The sequence below is a fragment of the Hippoglossus stenolepis genome, chromosome 1, assembly GCF_022539355.2.
Source record: "Hippoglossus stenolepis isolate QCI-W04-F060 chromosome 1, HSTE1.2, whole genome shotgun sequence".
In the NCBI taxonomy this organism is placed as follows: domain Eukaryota; kingdom Metazoa; phylum Chordata; class Actinopteri; order Pleuronectiformes; family Pleuronectidae; genus Hippoglossus; species Hippoglossus stenolepis.
Genome location: NC_061483.1, coordinates 1,791,120 through 1,810,772, shown reverse-complemented (window position 1 = coordinate 1,810,772; position 19,653 = coordinate 1,791,120). Strand labels below are relative to the sequence as shown.

General features: G+C 45.1%; 2 protein-coding genes across 2 annotated transcripts; one reads left to right on the top strand and one right to left on the bottom strand.

Annotated features, from left to right (window-relative positions):
• Positions 1 to 5,186: 5,186 nt before the first annotated feature.
• Positions 5,187 to 8,128, bottom strand: cebpa (CCAAT enhancer binding protein alpha). The gene has a single exon (XM_035147328.2). It carries the CDS (start codon positions 7,928 to 7,930, stop codon positions 7,034 to 7,036), a length of 897 nt encoding a protein of 298 aa, XP_035003219.1. The 5' UTR covers positions 7,931 to 8,128; the 3' UTR covers positions 5,187 to 7,033.
• A 5,570-nt stretch (positions 8,129 to 13,698) lies between these two features.
• Positions 13,699 to 18,658, top strand: cebpg (CCAAT enhancer binding protein gamma). Its single transcript, XM_035145641.2, is given in 3 exon segments — positions 13,699 to 13,848; positions 15,440 to 15,610; positions 15,613 to 18,658. Coding segments are annotated over 3 exon segments (639 nt in total). The 5' UTR covers positions 13,699 to 13,703; the 3' UTR covers positions 15,936 to 18,658.
• The last annotated feature ends 995 nt before the right edge of the window (positions 18,659 to 19,653 follow it).

The following is a 19,653-nucleotide window of genomic DNA, read 5'->3' as shown; positions in this document are numbered from 1 at the left end:
AGACGACGATTAAACATTGGTTCTGCTGCCTTTCTCTCACTGATACAGAAAAACTAAAAGAAGTAGGAAGATGAGAGGAGGAAGAGAAAACATGGTTAGGAAGACGGGAAAGAAACAAATGGAGAGAAAAGTCATGACAACTAATGAAGAAGTAAGAAAGAGTCTTGAACAAAATTGCACAGCAGGTGTTTTTGTTTCTGACCATGAGAAACTTCCATATAAATCAACGACTGAAGCCAAATGTCGAGATGTTGAGTAAAAATACTGTGATAAATCTCCTCTGAACAGTTTTCCAGCTACAGTCAACAACTGGAAACAAGTCAGACATGTTAGAAACCAGGAAACACTTTAAGATTCATCCCTCCATCCAATCACAGCCAATAAACATTCACTCTCGCACCAACAGAAATCTGGGGTTCTGTCACACCTCGTTTGGTTCAGAGCTTCAGTCTGAACCTGAACATCAGGTGTGAACGGTTCCTCAGAGCTGAAGAGGTGTTCTGGGTCTGGATCAAACTGAACCATGGTTCTGTTGGTTTGCAGTGAAAACACTTTGTTGATAGTTTGGACTTTTGGACCAATCACAGGAAGTAGAGACAGAATTAAACAATAGAAGAAGAAGAAGAAGAAGAAGAGGAAGCAGCTGCAGTCTTCACCTCCGACGATATAATGTTTGAACCACGAGGACGTTTATTTGGTGCATTTGAACTCGTGTGGAGTACTGTAGTACTGTGGAGTACTGTGGTACTGTGGAGTACTGTGGTACTGTGGAGTACTGTGGTACTGTGGTACTGTGGATCACTGTGGTACTGTGGAGTACTGTGGTACTGTGGAGTACTGTGGAGTACTGTGGTACTGTGGAGTACTGTGGAGTACTGTGGAATACTGCGCCTGAAGGTGCTTATGCTGGTAGTGATTCCATCATGATGTTTCAGCCTCTAGTTTGAAAGTCTCACCTCTACAGTGATGCACAGCGAGGATTTCACTCCCATTCACCTGACAGGTGTTGACGTCCACACACCAGTTACTGTAAGTTTCAGGCTTTAATCCACTGGCTGTCTGCAGTCACTGCCTCGGCGTCTGATTGGCTGGTTTGGTCAAACAGCAGCAGCGGCTGGTCAGTTCATCCAGGTCCAGGCAGCGGGAGACGAGCTGGCTGTGGATGGATGAGTCAGCCGCTCTGCTGGGTCCGAGCATCACATGGTTCCTGTTAACAGCTTTCAGCACTACGGTGAGGGTGGAGCGGCGTTGGCTTCACACTCTGGACAATCCTTCCCACGGAGGAATGTGTGTTCATGAGCCAGGACAGGGTCACACAGAAGGTCCATCGTTTGAAAACTCTCCAAAATGTGTAAAAACCTCTGCACGATGTGAGGAGACCACACCAGAGTCACATGTTTCAGATGGAGGTCGGTTCATCTGTGTCCAGGTCAGAGGTCGTTTGATAGAACTATGCTAACAAGGCTCTGAACTAAGCTAGTTTCCTCAGCTCTTTGCGCTAAGCTAGGCTAACAGTTTCCCCCCTGCTCTCTGTCTCAATGATGAGCTCGGTTTACTTTTTCCTCTTGTTTTTAGTCTTCATACAAAGATAGGCAAAACGTTTCCTCAGCTTTCCATCTTTGTGCTAAGCTAGGTGAACTGTTACCCCTGCGTTGTGTGCTTGTGCTAAGCTAGGCTAAACTAAACTGTTGACCTTCTTGACGACGCGCTCCGCCCCGTCAACATTCCTGTCGGTTGGTTCTCGTGCCACGATGATGCGTTCACATGTTGAATGTTTTCAGGAACATATTTCATGTTGAATCAGTCGTATTTCAGCGACACTGTCAGGAACATGTGGAAGTCATCATCTCTCTCCCAGACTCTCTGCCATCTTTCTATCGACCTGCTGCCTCTTCACATGCTTCGCTCCGTCTTCTCTACGTTTTCACGACTCGTCTCTTCAATTCACTGCTCGTTTCTTCCCGAGCAAACAAATCCACCTGTTTCTAATTCAACAGATTCCTCTGGTGTTAAAGTCTCATCACCACACCTGCATTCAAACAGCTTCAGTGTGAGTCTATGTGAGAGAATAGACTAGCTGCTAGGAGTGTAGACTAGCTGCTAGGAGTGTAGACTAGCTGCTAGGAGTGTAGACTAGCTGCTAGGAGTGTAGACTAGCTGCTAGGAGTGAGACTAACTGCTAGGAGTGTAGACTAGCTGACAGGAGTGTAGACTAGCTGCTAGGAGTGTAGACTAGCTGCTAGGAGTGTAGACTAGCTGCTAGGAGTGTAGACTAGCTGCTAGGAGTGTAGACTAGCTGCTAGGAGTGTAGACTAGCTGCTAGGAGTGTAGACTAGCTGCTAGGAGTGTAGACTAGCTGCTAGGAGTGTAGACTAGCTGCTAGGAGTGTAGACTAGCTGCTAGGAGTGTAGACTAGCTGCTAGGAGTGTAGACTAGCTGCTAGGAGTGTAGACTAGCTGACTGGAGTGTAGACTAGCTGACTGGAGTGTAGACTAGCTGCTAGGAGTGTAGACTATCTGCTAGGAGTGTAGACTAGCTGCTAGGAGTGTAGACTAGCTGACTGGGTAGACTAGCTGACTGGAGTGTAGACTAGCTGCTAGGATGTAGACATCTGCTGTGTAACTAGCTGCTAGGAGTGTAGACTAACTGCTGGAGTGAATAGCTGCTAGAAGTGTAGACTAGCTGCTAGGAGGACTGACTCTGCTAGGGTGAACTAGCTGCTAGGAGTGTAGACTAGCTGCTAGAGTGTGGACTAGCTGCTAGGAGTGTAGACTAGCTGCTGGAGTGTAGACTAGCTGCTAGGAGTGTAGACTAGCTGCTGAGTAGACTGCTGCTAGGAGTGTAGACTAGCTGCTAGGAGTGTAGACTAGCTGACTGGAGTGTAGACTAGCTGCTAGGAGTGTAGACTAGCTGCTAGAAGTGTAGACAGCTGCTAGGGTGTAGACTAGCTGCTAGGAGTGTAGACTAGCTGCTAGGAGTGTAGACTAGCTGCTAGGAGTGTAGACTAGCTGCTAGGAGTGTAGACTAGCTGCTAGGAGTGTAGACTAGCTGCTAGGAGTGTAGACTAGCTGCTAGGAGTGTAGACTAACTGCTAGGAGTGTAGACTAGCTGCTAGGAGTGTAGACTAGCTGCTAGGAGTGTAGACTAGCTGACAGGAGTGTAGACTAGCTGCTAGGAGTGTAGACTAGCTGCTAGGAGTGTAGACTAGCTGCTAGGAGTGTAGACTAGCTGCTAGGAGTGTAGACTAGCTGCTAGAGTGTAGACTAGCTGCTAGAGTGTAGACTGCTGACTGGAGTGAAGACTCTGACTGGAGGACCTGCAGCAATGGACAGTCTGAGGAACGTGATGTTTTCTGAACATTCCAGCATCTAAACCTTTTCAAGTAATAACACTAATTACAACTATCAGCCCCAGACACAGCTGCTCAAACCTTCACGTTTCTTCTGTGAAGAAGCTGAACATCATCGTCAGAGTTTGGACACATCACAGCAGGAGAGGAACTGACAGTGACTGAATCTTTACGTTCACTCGTCTCTGTTGTTACGAAGTGGCTGCATGAAAACATGGTGTGACCTGCTGATGAAGATCAGTTGTTGATCTGGATCGACTTTCAGCTCTGAGCTCATTTCAATCATATCTGACCTTGTGATTCTGAAAAGCAGTTTTTATCTCAAACACATGTTTTCAACACAAAATTATTTTACATCTGGATTTTTCCTCTCATGACAGAGCTGGATTTTTTGAGTCGATGATGGATGTTTATTTATTTGTCTGATCTGTGAGAGTTGAGGCTGATTTATATTTAAATAACGTCAGTGATCATAAGGTTCATTCTTTGAGCAACTGAATATGAAACACACTTCTATTATGTTTGATCCTGGTTCTAGTTTATGCTTTTATTTTATTTTCTCAATAAAAGCACAGTCTTTCTCTTTACCTCAAAAAATCTTTGACGTGACCTGAAGCAGCTTCATGTTTGTATTACTCTTATCTGTTAGGACAACATCTCTCTCTCTCTCTCTCTCTCTCTCTCTGTCTCTCTCTGTCTCTCTCTCTCTCTCTCTCTGTCTCTCTCTCTGTCTCTCTCTGTCTCTCTCTCTGTCTCTGTCTCCTCTCTCTCTCTCTGTCTCTCTCTCTCTCTCTCTCTCTCTCTCTCTCTCTCTCTCTCTCTCTCTCTCTGTCTCTCTCTGTCTCTGTCTCTCTGTCTCTCTCTCTCTCTCTGTCTGTCTCTCTCTGCTCTCTCTCTCTCTCTCTCTCTCTCTCTCTCTCTCTCATTTAAGAAAAAACATGAACTGTCTCTTGTTCATGTTTTTTTACACTTTATAATTATGTCTTCAACAGCAATGACAGAAAAATCCACAGACACACACACAACAGTACGACAGTTACTTAAAGAGCTAGTGTCCGGAGAGCGTATCCTTCCGCCTCGGTCCAACAGTCTTCTTATAGATCACATTTAAATTCACTAGATCCAGATTTTTATTTGGATCTGCTCCTCTAAATATGTCTTGTTGTTTTCATCAAGATCCATGAATTACTCCCTGAGAAATAAGTAAACGGTTAAAGAGAGAGATTTAACTGACCCCTGTTCCAGATCTGCACCAAAAATGAACGAGTTCTTTCCTGACTCAGACTACATCCCTCAAAAGTTAATTTTTGTGTAATCTAGTTCACAAACAAACAGACGGGGGTGAAAACATAACGTCCTTGATGGAGGAAATAAATATCATGTCAGTTAGTGAAGAAAGATCTTAACGTTTAATGATCTGGAGCCAAGACACGTGATCAGAGCATTAAATAAGAAACCCCCCACCCTGTGGTCCCCGGCCCTGAGCCCTGGAGGCCCTCAGCAGGGATCCAACCACCAGCCTCACAACACGTGGTGCTCAGACGCAGCTCAGTGACTTGAACTGTTAAAATGACGAAAGCAGATTCTCACGTTTTCTCTGTTTACTCCAGTGACTGTTGTAAAAACAGCTGCTGTCGTGTTCACACAGTTTACACGTGAATAAAAGCTGCAGGTGGATAAACTGCAGACTGAACCTTTAACACTGATGAAGACGGGGGATGAGATGTAGCGTTGACTGTCAGTCCTGTGAGCGCCCCCTTTAGGCTGTGAGACGTCTGACAGCAAAGTGTCCATCAGTGAACATTTCAAACAGGAAAAGAAAGAAACAGCGACAGACTGAGATAAAACAAACTTCTTTATTTTTATAATAATTCAGATTTTTTTAATATATTTATATATATTTATATATGTAGAGGCTTATTTTACAATTGAGACTTTGACAAACATCAGTTTGTAAAAAAACAAACAAAAGTGCTTCCTTTTTCCTCGCCGACAAATCGATTTCAAAAATCTTTCAACAGACGAGCAGATCAGCAAGAGGTCAAAGGTCATCTCAGAGGATCAGAAGGCACTCTGTGTGTGTGTGTCTGTGTGTGTGTCTGTGTGTGTGTGTAATGACACAACAGTGGAAAAGAGGAAGAGACGCGTTGCATAGAAACCCTTTTCACATTTTTGTTTTTGTTTGTTTTTTCTCAAAATGGTTGACACATAAATACACGTATGTAGAGCGAGGCGTGTTTTTCTTTTCTTTTCAGATCAGTACCCATGCATGTGTCAGAGACAACACTGTGCTTCATTTGACAAATAGTGCATAAGACAGAGCTGCTGTCCCAGTCACCGTCCTCTGGAAACCACTCATCTCCGCGTTCGTCGCAGAGAACGTCAAACATGGTCCAGACGTGTTCGGGGACACGTTGTTTCCATTGGACGATGACGACGAAGCAGGTACCACAGGTTCAATTCCAGTCTTTGTTTAGTGTGTGTGTGTGTGTGTGTGTGTGTGTGTGTGTGTGTGTGTGTGTGTGTGTGTATTTTACACTTTGGCGTTAACTCACCACACTCAGTTATGATCTTTCATACAGATGAAAACCTTGTATCTCCACAATCAACAGCGTTCAGGGAACTAACAGAGGAGACCTGCCTTGTTTTCGAGGGGGAACATGGAGCATTTCTTTGTGTCATAGTGCAAAGGTCAAAGGTCCAAAATGCTTTTACTCCAACTGGTTTGAAAGCATGAAAAAAACCCAGCAGCCTGACGTGGACATACAAGGTTTTGGTGACAGGTTGGGTGTGGAGACATGATCGTGCTTCACAGTCTCAGCAAATACAAACTCTGCAGCTAAAACACTCGACAGGTGTGAAGATTACAGGAATAACTTTTTGGAACATGAGTAAAACTTTGTGTCACGTGACGTCATCTCATATGATATTGTCCATATCAGCTCCACACCAGCAGACAGGTCTCGTACCAGAGAGGAACATTAACATACATACATACATACATACATACACTTCAGCCTGGTATATAAAAGCATGTGCACTTTGCATTTTATAACTCTATAAAAGACAAATCCTAGTTTATCAGGAGAAGATATGGAGATGGTAACTTGTATAAAACAAAAATAATTAAAGAAACCATGCACAACAGGCTGATGCCCTACCTTAGCTGCTCTGATATGTGGGTTGTGTGTGTGGTGTCACACAGTCTGTACGGAAATAAGGCACAAAATCAACCAGTCCTCTGTTGTGTGGATCTGCAGGGAAACAAGCTTATTGGCTTTTGCACAAAAGTTTAAAAAAGGCACATGAACACTGCACAAGATTCAGTCCGGACAAGTCATTCAGTCTTTTACTGAGAGAACAGGTGGGAAATATTCAGCCAATCAGATCATTTCACCTGCAGCCAATTAGAAAAATCACTTTAGATCAGGTGAAACAAGAGAATCTGTTTTTTGTTCTCGTTTTGCGAATAAAGATCTGAAAAGGTTTTGTTCATAAATCAGTAAAAAAACAAATGATTGTTCAGGACAGAAGTTTGATCAGTGAACACCTCAGCTGCCTCCGTCTGCTCAGCTCAGTCCGTCCTGCATGAGACCTGCAGAACCATCTGTGAGTAAATCCAGCAGTAAACCAGTCCACCTCCAGTCCGGGTCCAGTCTGGTTCTAGTCCGGGTCAGTAGTCTCTCAGCTGCCCATGGGCTTGAAGGATCCGTCCGGCAGTTGTCTGAAGATGCCCCGTAACGTGTCCAGCTCCCGGGTCAGGTGCTCCACCCTCCGCCTCAGTCTGTCGTTGTCGGTGCTGAGCTCCACCACCTTATGCTGCGTCTCTATGTTGCGAATCTTCGCCTTGTCCCTGCTTTTACGCACGGCCACGTTGTTGCGCTCCCGCCTCATCCGGTACTCCGGGCTGCTCTTGTCGACGTTCTTCTTGGACTTCCCTCCTCCTCCTCCCCGCTGCTCCAGCAGCTTCAGGCCGCCCTGCTGCGGGTGCTGGTGCGGGTGTTGGTGGTGGTGCGGGCTCGGCACCGGGGTTGGCGGAGGAGTTGGGTGTCCCGGCTGGAGGTGCATGGTGGTTTGCGCGCAGTGCGCAATCTGGTACTGGAGGTGCGGCGGCTGCTGCTGCTGCTGGGCATGCTGGGAGTACTGCTGGGAATGCGGGTGCGGGTGGTGGTAGGTGGGGGGCATGCCCGGGTTCAGGTCCTCGTCGTCCCGGGGCTCCTGCTTGATGGCCACCGGTCGGATGCGCGGCGGGTTGTGCTCGTACAGCGGCTCCAGCTTGGACTCCATGTAGTTGGACATGTAGAGCTGCTGGGGCCCCGGGCCACACGGCACCGACTCGTACTCTCCGTTCATCATCTTGAGCTTCTCCTGCCGGGAGCCGTGGTGGAACAGGTCGGCCAAGAAGTCGTCGTTGAAAGCCGACGGGTCGATGTACGCGCTCAGGTCGATGGAGGTTTCGTTGTCCCCGATCTCACCGCCGAGGTCTGCCGGGTCTCTGTAGCCGGAGGGGGGCTGCTGGCCGTGGGTCAGGCTGCTCATCTGGGGTCGGGGCGCGACCTCGTACAGGTTAGCGAGCTCCATGGAGAATCTAAACCCGGGCAGACATGGCGAGGAGCTCCGGGAATCCAGTTTGCAGAAGGTCGGTGTGTGTCGGGTCCTCGGGTGCGAGGAGTTTATAAAGCGGGGAAGTGAAGACTGAAGCTCGGGCAGGTTTGATCTGAGCTCCGGAGCAAAGAGAAGAGAAGCTGCGGCTCCAGGTTCGATTCCTCTGCTCAGTGAAGTGTGAGCTGTCAAAGTGCGTTTATATAGAGAGGGAGGAGGGAGGGGCGGACACACACACACTGAGACACACTGAGACACACACTCACACACACACACACACACTGAGACACACACTCACACACACACACACTGAGACACACGCTCACACACACACACACTGAGACACACACACACTCACACACACACACACACACAGAGACACACACACACAGACACACTGAGACACACTCACGCACACTGAGACACACTCCACACACCACACACTGAGACACACACACACACACACACAATGAGACACACACACTGAGATACACGCTCACTAACACACACGCACACACACTGAGACACACTCACTAACACACACGCACACACACTGAGACACACACACACTAACACACACGCGCACACTGCACGAAACGTTGTCGGAGGGTAAACCAGAATAATATGTTAATTACAGCCTGTGTTAATCCCCCTCCTGCGAACTCCGTTTAAAATCCCTTGGACTAAAATCATTTCACATATTATCACAGACACGGGACATGATGCACGCACGTTGGTCTCAGACTCTGGTGGAGCAGGACTCACTTTACACTTCGGCCCATTTAAACTACACAAAACTTCAACTGTGGCTTATGAAACAGCACATTTATACCATTTATTCCTCAAACGTGTTCACTGACATGAGATTAATGAAAAGTTGTGTTACACAATAGTAAATGCTGTAGATCAATGGAGTGCGCAATAATTCATATTAATTATACTGTAAAAAAAAGTGCATCTCTAAAGGAGGAGACACTAAATTGACAGATTTTCGAATGGAGTTTGGTTTGATCTCCTTCGTTACTCAGGACCTGCAGGTCAGTGAATGTCTGAGTTCATCCCCCATCACGTCTGTATTTATTAATCCTGCACAATTTATCAATAAGTAGATACTAATGATTATTGATTAGTTCTGATTATCTGATATTACCACATATGCAGTACAGTATAAAGTTCTGCTGTGATGTTGTGTAACTGAACATATGAACTGCCTCCTGTCGGTGGGGTGGGGGGGGGATGATGTGATGATGCATGAGCGCCCTCTGTCGGCTGAGAACCAGAGAGACTGATCTGTGGAAGTGCCCTGTCATGCTATTTTCTGACCCTCCCATTTTTATCTAGGCTATCTTCATTTTACCACCACGATAAAATGCTTCAGAAAGTTTCTCAGAGCAGAGAAGTTTCTTTAACCTGAATTTTAAAGTTTAATGTTTAAAACTCAGGAGGAACAGAGGAGTCACTCACCTGGAAAAGATACAGTTTTACAGGTGAAAAAGTGAAAAGGCTCTAAAGATTTTTCCAGGAGTCCTTGAAGATCCTCTGGGGGTCCATCAGCAGGTCATTGAGGACATTTTATGGCTACAGAAGATCTCATGGGGGGCCCTCAAAGAGATTCCAGATCCTTGGGGAGGTTTAATGGTCATTAAAGAAGTTCCAGAAGTTCTTGATGGTTCCAGTAGCCTTATAGAAAACTTCCAGAGTCACAGGAGCAGATCTATTAGTCCTTGAGGAGTTTTGAGGGGTTCTTGAAGGAGGTCATATTGATAACTGAGAAGGTTCAAGGACTCACTGAGGATGGTCTGTAGATTTTCCTGGAATTTGTATGGATTTTGGAGGTGTAAGGGATCCTTCATTAGACCCCTGAGTCCTTGAGCAGGTTCAAGGAGTGCTGGAGGAGTTTAGTGATCCTTCAACTAAGATGATGAAGGGATCCTCAAGGTTGTTACATTCATCCTTGAAACTGTTCCAGGGATCTTTCAAGACATTAAGCGAAGTTCCAGGGATCAGTGAAAGGATTCCAGGAGACCTTGAGGAGTTTCTTAGGGCGTCTGGATTGATTTTTTTGTTTTTAGGGATCTTCAAGGGGCTCAATGGGTCATTGAGGAAGTTCTAGGGATTTCAGGAGAAGATGTTTGAGATCCTTGAAAAGTGCTATGGACTATGGAGAGGTTCAAGTGATGACTGAGAAACTTCCAGGGATTCTTTAGGAGTTTCAGGGGGTGTCTGAGGAGTTCCGTACTGTCCTTAAATAGATTCCAGGAACCTTGAAAGTGTTCTTAAACTTTTAAAGAGCATTGAAGAGGTTCTGTCAGTACTTGAGAAGGTTCAAGTCACCACTGAGGACGTTCCAGGCAAGAATTTCAAGGGTGCTCCTTGCAGAGGTTCCAGGATTTCTTGTTAGATTCATGGGGAAGTTTCAAGTGTTCGTTCTAACAATCCTTCAGGCAATTTAAGAATGTTCAAGGGTTGTTCCTTTGGTCCTAAAGATTCTTTCTGGGTTTTATGGGGTTTAAGTAGGTTATTGAACTGAAGATTGTATTTAGATCATTGAGAAAGAACATTCTGGGGGTCTTTAAAGACGTTCACGGAGGTTCTGTAGATAGTACAAAAGTCATTGAGAAGGTTCCAGGAATCACAGACTAGATTCTCAGCATCCTCGACGAGATCACAGTCGTCCTGAAGGGAAAATGAAGGTTTCTGAATCAGATGAAGGGTCAGAATCGTTGGATGAGCAGTGACAGTTGAGTTTGTATCTTCAGCACACTCTGTGCCTCAGACTCAGACAGGGCGGGTCCCACAGGTTGACCTTTAACCCCCGACTGGCTGCACAGTGTTTACAAACTGATCCCAGAGCAGATTCAAACGGTGACATTTAAAGACACAGTAACACACGTGTTGTTTCCAATGAGCCTCAGGAGGAGAAAAACAGTTGTGATGTCACAGTGATGTCATCAGGGTTATCTCTGACACAATCACGTTTTATGAGCTGTGTAGTTTGACAGACATTTCCTGTTGCATTTTGGGAAATGTAGGATCCATTGTTTTGGAATTTGTGCAGGACGACAGACTAAACCTCGCTGAAATGCTTGCACAAGCACGTACATTAGTCGTTGGGGTCTGTGTGTGCACGCCAGCAGGTCGTAGCATGTATCGTGTTGGAGGTCGAAATATCCAGACTGAAAACAGGGCGCAGTGTTGACACCCGTGAGACATGAGAGCCTTCTCAGTGCAGAGTCGACCTGAAGAGTCCTGCTAAAACAGGAGGAGTGAGACCTCTTCAAGTGGATGCAGACGTGGAGAGGGAGTCGAGCAGGAAGAAGAAACTATTGATTCAAGTTCAAATTCAAAGTTCAAAGTATCTTTATTGTCCCTTTCAGGACAAACATAAAACACTGAAACATTGGTGGACAACCGACAGAAACATCAGGACATATAGTTTACAGATTTGTCCAGACACTAACAAATCCAATCACCAGTAAAATCTGTGCAAATTAGCAATTTGTGCAATTACCAATACAAAACTATCTACATCACCATGTGATTTACCAGTCGATCTACATTACGACCCTCACCATTGGTCATGAACTCTGGGTAGTGACCGAAAGAATAAGATCAGAGATCCCTTTGAGGGACTACATATCCCATCAGGCCTCAGAACGACTCAGGATCAACCAGGAGGAGCTGGAGAGTGTTGATGGAGCCAAGAACATATGAACAGAAGTAATCTATCACCTGTGAGGTTTGGAGTTTAGCATCAAACTGAGATCTGAATTAGAAGAATTTTTTCATGAGGATGTGCACAGTGAAGCTTTGAGGATCGAAATGTGTTGACTGTTTTCAGAAATGAAGAACAGAGCATGAGGGATGACAGGATGAGAGACAGAGCTGTTTTCAGTGGTGAGTGCACAGGGAGAGATTCAGGAGGAGGCCGAGGAGGAAATGAAATGAAAACTTAAAGGAGGAATTCTGAAAAGTGCTCAATGGTTGGGAGACAGCAAGTTAAATAAAAAGACTCAAGTTTGCTATGACTTTCCTCCTCTGTCTGAAATGATGACGGTGAGAGGCTGTTATTAATGTATCATTAGCCAATTAATGTCCGTGCCTTGTGAACTTCAACGATTTTTTTATATTATAATAAATATAATATATAAGTCACTTTAACACAGTCCTTACTACAATACCTTTGCTATCTTCAATATCAGTACATTTCACTTTATTTTAACAGGATACGCCAGCCTGTATCAATATTGCTGTACATGGAGTCATTGTCACTTAACTGAATTCATATAAATACTGAAGAATAAAATTGGTTGAAAAGTAGTAGGTCAGTAGCTGTTTGTTGTGTACAGCTTTGTTTGTCATTTGTCTAGTATATGCACTGCTTCTTTTACACCATAGAAGTTCATAACTCATAAGTTTTGAAGTTGAAGGATTAACAATAAGTCTGTTTTAAATGCTCTTATGGACCTTAGTGTATTTAACTAAGAGTCCTTGGAGATCCTGTCATAAGGAAAACATTAAGGCCAAAGTCAACTTATGAAACTGTAAATAGTTTATATGCAATTGGAAAGTAAGATTTTGTGAGTCTCTCTTTGCTGTCTTGTAACACAAAAACACTGAATACATGTATTTAGCCCAGAGGGAACATACATATAAATGGAGACACTAAACCTTTGTTCCTTTGTGGTTTTTCCATCTACTTTGGTACAGTTGTAGTCAATTAATTGCTACATGAGCAGCGGCATCTCTGTGCATCATTGCTATCATGGAGTTATTCACCATCTTATGCAAACCTTAAGGCAAGGATAACAATGTACATTTCTCCTTTAGTTTATCGCAGTTTACCCAGACACAGTATCGGTCACACTGTAACTGATACTGGAATACAGTCTTTGAGTTCTTACCCATCCATAGAGACCAAGATCATGCATATGGATCTGATAGATGTGGAGCTTTTCATTTTGAGTCCAACCCCCCGAGAGCTAACAAACTATCTAATAAACTTTCATAAACCAGAATATGTCTCATTGAATAAATCACAAACAGCTTTAGCTGCTCTAAGACAGTGTGGCGGCAGTGACAACTGCCCCACACACTTGAGGCAACTTTGACAGCTGCCTCTAAACCGTATGGCAAGAAAGGCAGTGTGGCAACAAAGGCAGCTGCCTATAAACAGTATGGCATCAAAGGCAGCTGGCTCCAAACATTGTGGCATCAAAGGCAGCTGGCTCTAAACATTGTGGCATCAAAGGCAGCAGCCTTTACATATCAGTGGCAGATTCTGTTGACACTGGAAGTGCCTCCATGAGATTACCACTGCCACGATTTGAGCTTGCCCTTACTGCAGTGGTTAGAGGTAAGTACAGAGAGATAGGGGGGTTCTAGTGTACTTATGTACACAGGTGTGATTATTGATGTAAACAGTGTAATCTTTGATTATTGATGAAGTGATGAAGTGATGACGTGTTATTATTATTATAAACAGGTAGGATTATTGATGAACTGATGACGTGTTCTTGATGACGTAAACAGTGGGATATTGATTATTGGTTTCACTCTTTTCTCAGATGAAGTCACTTCTCACTCTCACATTACATAAACAAAACCAGCATCCTTCTCCCATTGGTCTGGTCAGGTGTCACTCATAGGCTGCATTGCATCACTCTGCCACACACTCGCCTGTGATTGGCCGCTCTCTCTAGTCGCTGCCGCCCCCTGGCCTCTGATTGGCTGAGCCCTGACATTGCCGTACATGGTAAAAGAGATTTCGCAATCCTCCGCTCTCCATGTTCCAAACAAAAACAGTCCGAGCTCCGACACACGGGATCTAACTCCAACTTTATCCCCAAACTTTCTGCGCTCCGACGGATGGTTGACTCCACCGCTGCCCCGTGAAGGTAAGCGGCCGTTTAAAGTGTCAGCGGGTCGGCAGCAGGCGGCTACCAGAGGCTACCAGAGGCGGAGGGGTGGTTAGCATCAGGAGCTAACTAGCTGGCTAGCTGCCCGGCTCCGACAGAACAAAGTGTGGATGAGCTTCGTTGTGTGTTTGAGTAGAAATGACACTCGTGTGTGTTTTTGTTCGGACCGAAGAGACTCGGTGTTCACCTCATCTGTCAATCATCGCTCCACCGCCCCCCCCTCCGCTAAAAGTTCACTAAACTCTCCAGGAAATAAAAGCCCTCGGTCGGTTCTCGGCTCGCTCGTCGTGTGCGGACCTCCGCGGGCTTTTATTTCAGTCAAACCGAGTTTAACGTGTCTCATCGGGCTGAGATTTGTGCTGAGCCCCGCATGACTCCGGAGTTCCCCTCTCCGAGCACAAAGAGGAGCGACGATGATGCAACAGCAGGCAACAGCCGGAGCTCCGCTGTTTCACCCGGAGCGATTTCCCCTGCGCACAGCTGACTGGCTGCATGGCAACGCGCCGACCAATCAGAGCGCCGCTGCTAATTGGACGTGCGGAACAGAAAACACCAATTATCTCGTCAGATGAGTCCGGGGAGGGGGCTGGGGGGGTTGAGTGATGGATCCAGGTCAGAGGAGAACCTGCAGAACCGACTACTGGTTCCTACAGAACACTCACCTGGACAGGTTCTTGGTGCTGTAACCAGTGTTTCATAAACCAGTCAACAGCAAAGATCATAATGTAGTCTGATCGTTAACTAGTCTGATCGTTAACTAGTCTGATCGTTAAGTAGTCTGATCGTTAACTAGTCTGATCGTTAAGTAGTCTGATCGTTAACTAGTCTGATCGTTAAGTAGTCTGATCGTTAACGTAGTCTGATTGGATGGTAAATGTTCTGTGTTTACATAGATCTTCTCTAGTCTTGATGACCACTCAGAGCTCTTTACAGAACAGTTTGTCATTCACACACACATTCATACAGTGCATCTATGGGCAGCACCTTTTCTATGATTGGTTCAGTTTCTTGCCCAAGGACACTTCAGAATGCAGATGGGGAAGACTGGGATCGAACCGCCACCTTCTGGTTAGACCACGCTACCCCCCTCAGCCACAGCCGCCCACATTAATTGATGTGTAAATTTAATTTAAGACAGTTTCATTTTCACCAAGTTACCAACTGAGGATTTGTTTCTGTCTTCATCTGACACGACAGCAAACTGACAAACTGAATCAAGTTTTATTGTAATTAATAGAAGATGATCAGTCGTTAGCGATAAAGTTTCTATTGATCAGATAATGAAAGGTGAGCACCAGTGACCACATGTTCGTGTGAATCTGAGAAGCTGCGCTCATTTTCACATCTATGCTGAAACTAAACCTCTAAACCACCAGAACAGAGTTTGTGTAAGAAAATCACAAAAAAAGGTTCACAAGTTGAAAACTCAGGGACACAGAGCACAGGTGTCTACTGAGGACAATAAAAACCTATAGTTTATGACGCAGTGAGAGAATTTCTTCAGTCGATTTTTGGAGTGTGATTTATATTTATTATATATAGTTAAACTTGTTCCTCCCTTGTCCTCCAGGTTCTCGTGAGGTGAACAAACTCCTTCCTGTTTCTTCTCTTCACCTGAGGCGACTGAGAGAGCACCACCTGCAGGCAACACATCCTAATGAGCCAGCCGTCGGCGTGAGCGTCATCCAGAGTCAGACCCACGTCCCCCAGCTCGTCCCCGCCAACTCCTCAGCCGGAGGCGGTTAGGCCCCAGCAAGATGAAGAAGCCCCATGCAGACAAGGACAGCGATGAGTATCGCCAGCGACGCGAACGCAACAACCTGGCCGTGAAGAAGAGCCGCATGCGCAGCAAGCAGAAGGCGATGGACACGCAGCAGCGCGTCAATGAGCTGAAGGAGGAGAACGAGCGGCTGGAGGCCAAGATCAAACTGCTGAGCAAAGAGCTGAGCGTGCTCAAAGACCTCTTCCTGGAGCACGCCCACAACCTGGCCGACAACGTACAGCCGCCGGCGGGCGGAGACGGCTCCAGCCCCGCCCCCAACAACACCTCCACCAATGGGCAGTGAGGAGGGTCACAGGGATGTTTGATATCTGGAGCTTTTTCTGGGAACTTTGGAAACATGGCCGCACGTCTTCTTCACTGCTTGTCTTCGTTAGAAATTAACTCACCCCCCTCACCCCCCCTTCACCCTTTAACCACACATCTTCCAAAAAGTTGGTCTCTTACAATCCCTCTGGAAAAATATTTTCCAGCTGAAGAAGTGATGAGAAATTATGAGGATTCAGGATCCAGGAACAAACAGATCCATGAATATTTTAACATTAATTTATTGGACTCTTGACTAAAAGGCTTTTATTATGAAAGGCGGCAACAGCTTGTGTTAATTGGACATTTTCTTCCAATTAAAATGAATTGCTGGAAAGGTTTGTTCAGTGACAGAAGGAGAACCTGATCCTCCACAACAGACTGAATGTGTTGGAGGAACTAAACAGACTCTTTGTGTCATTGATCGATTGTGAGAAGATGTGAACTCGTATAAACTGAGACTTCGTCCAGTCAGAACTCACCAGCAACCAAAGCACTTTCTTCCTGTGCTTCCTCTTCCTGGCGGCTCATTTCCAAGCTGACGGGCGGAGACGAGGACGCTGCTGGACAAGATGTTGGACAAACTCTCTGCTCGTCCTCAGCTGCAGGACGGAGATGATTTAAAATCTTAAATTCCTGTTTTAGGTTGTATATTTTTTTCTTTTCTTTATAGAAATGTCTCGTTAGAAATACCTAATGAGATTTTTAAGGTTGTTCACTACATGATGATATTTAAGGGACAATTCAGCTTTTTACAGTTTGTTCTTTTTACACTCATATAAATTAAAAGAAAATTTTTGATACTCAGCTACCGGATGAGGGTGAATGTGTAAAAACATAAAAACAGCAGAATTGTCCTTTATGAGCAGAACAGAGCAGGTGTGACTCCTGAGTGAGACGCAGGGATGGGGCGTGTTTGATTTGAAAACCGGGGTCACCTGTCATGTGGGGCTGATGCACCTGCAGAGTGTGTCCTGGAAAAACCTCGAAAATGTAATTCCATCTCTCCAGGGATGAAATCAAACAGAGCAGTGCATCCTGGGAAAAAACTGTCGTCACTTTGGATCCGATTTGTTTTGTGACGTCATCACATTGCATATTGATTATTTACATCATCAAAGAATCAGCTGACTATTTCCTGATCAATCATTTGTTTAGTGAGAGAAATGTTTAAATCACATGATCAGTTCTGATGTTTTCTCTGATGAATCATCTTAACACGATCGATCCACAGATTATTGATCGTGTTGAATCTCAGATGAACGGCCTCGGTCGACTTCCTGTGGACGTCACATGATCTGGAGCTAAGACGCAGCATCTGGCTGTTACCATGGTTACCGTTCTTCAAAGATTTTCAGATTAAAATGAGATGAAACGGAAAAACATCAGAGTGCACAAAGTTTTATTCTAATTAACAAAAGATGATCAATGGTTGGTGATACAGTTTGAATGGATCAGAATCTGTATGGACAGGGTGGCTGAACAGGTTTTTGCTTCTGATGAACACGTCAGGTGTGTTCAACAGGCCGACCCAGGCAGACCCCGCCCTGCTCACCTGAGGGGGGTCCTGCTCCAGACGGCTGTGTGTGTTAACTGTGTGTGTTTAGTGTGTGTTTGTGGTGCTGGGCGGATCCAGACACCTCGAGCCGCAGCTTTAATTAAATCCAGGTTTAAACCAGGCCGGGTCGTTAATGAGGTCTGAGCAGGTCCAAACAGGCCCCCCCCACCGCCCCCGTCAGCACACCGCGAGGGGGGGGGCGGGTCCGCGGCGTGTTGTTATCGGACTTAATAATTATGTGAGCTTTGTGCGGGTGTGGAGTGTTTTCCCTGGGATTTATCTGTCAGGAGCTTCACCTCCCTGCAGCAGTGTTGTCTGTCTGAGCTCTGCTGCTCCTCCTGAGCCGCACCGCTCGCGCTAACGTTCCCACAGCGTTCCTCCGACGATGTGACAGCTCTGTTTTAAACATGTTCCCTCGCAGGGAGAGTCTGGCTGCAGGGTCTAACGTTTTTATTTCCATCCTCAGAGTTTCTTGAGTTTGCTTCTAAAGTCAAACCTGCGGCAGATCAATCAGAAAATATTGATATTTAATATTTTCAGTTCAGGGTGTCACACGACACCACATCTGACGTGCTGATGCCATCAGAGAAATCCTGTTAAATTCAGTGAGATTAATATTATATTAATAAAGTTATTTAAAAAAAAATATATATATATATAAAAATGACCAAAACAAGAAAAGAAAATGTAAATGTTCCTGTTTTTACAGATGAACTGTGAAAGTGACACAAACACGATGTTTATTGTGTGACATGTTTTAACGTAGTTCAAAGTTCACAAAGATTTTAAACATTTAAATAAATGTTAAAGTGAGTCTGACGTCAACAGGAGAGAACGTCTGATAATCAGCTGATCTGTTTGAAGTGATCAGAAACGTTGTGGGAACGTTTCCTCACGAAGCACAGCCTCCGTCTTTGTTTCTGTCGTTAGATTTTTCTACTTTTCTTCTGAACAGCAGCATGTTTCTAGAGAAGTCTCTGCATGGGGGCTGGGGAGGGCTCAGATGAATAATCTGAATTGGATTTGATTCAATAGGAACAGATCAGATCTGTTGTGTTCAGGTCTGAATGTTGCTGGGCAGCATTTCTGTCACTCAGCGTTTTTGTATCACGAGCAGCGAAAATTAAAACTGATGAAAAATTAAATTGTTTTTTTGGTTTTTATTTAAAATGTGATCTCAAATTTGTATCAAGATTCATGAAGTATTCTCTGAGAAATCAGTGAAAAACAGCGAGATTAGAAAATGAGATCTGCCCCTTTAATGGAATCTGCTTCTAAAGTGAATGAGCTCCTTCAAACATCTTCCATCAAGTTTACTAATCAACCAGTCGAGTGACGGGTCGCTGTTTTAGAAGCAGAGAACATGTTGACTGAAAACGTTTTCCATCAGAACTTCTTGTGGTTGTGTGTCTGTGTTGTGTAGTTGTGTGTTAAACTCACGTACCCACTGAGAATGTTGTGTTTTATTTGTGTAGTTCAGACTTTAACAGTTTCAGAGGATTTGGCTTCTTTACGTTTGTTCTGTTTTTACTCAAATTCGTTGTTAAAAATGAGCCTGACACACACACACACACACACACACACACACACACACACACACACACACAGGCTGAGTAATGTTCCTGATAACTGGGGCTTAGCAGAACATTAATATTACGTTCAGCTCTTCTGGCCAGAAACACCTTCGCACGCCCTCAGCCTGACCCTCTCTCCCACAGGTACCAGAGAGAGGGGGGGGGTGATGTCAGGAGCCAATCAGAGTGGCCGATCAGTGATGTGATGATGGAGGAGATGTGAGGTTTCCACTGGACGTTTCAGGGAGAGTTTCTGTGTCTTCAGTCACATGTTTCCGTAACCATGGAGATGCATCACTGCCGCAGCTTTTAGCCTTGTTTACTTCCTGGTTTTGACGGTGTGGCACATTTCCTGAAGAAGTGGAGACGCGTCATTAGGACGCCATTTTATTTGAGGGGCCGAGTTTGCAACGGCAGTTTGTGGAGAAAAAAAATATTTTTTTTTTATCTCAATAAAATCTGAGGAGGTCGACGAGGTTCCACACAGAAACTGGCTGATTCTGATGAAACTAACTTTTGAGAGAATGTTGCTCAAGTAAAATACTTTTGAAGGTGTGTGTGTGTGT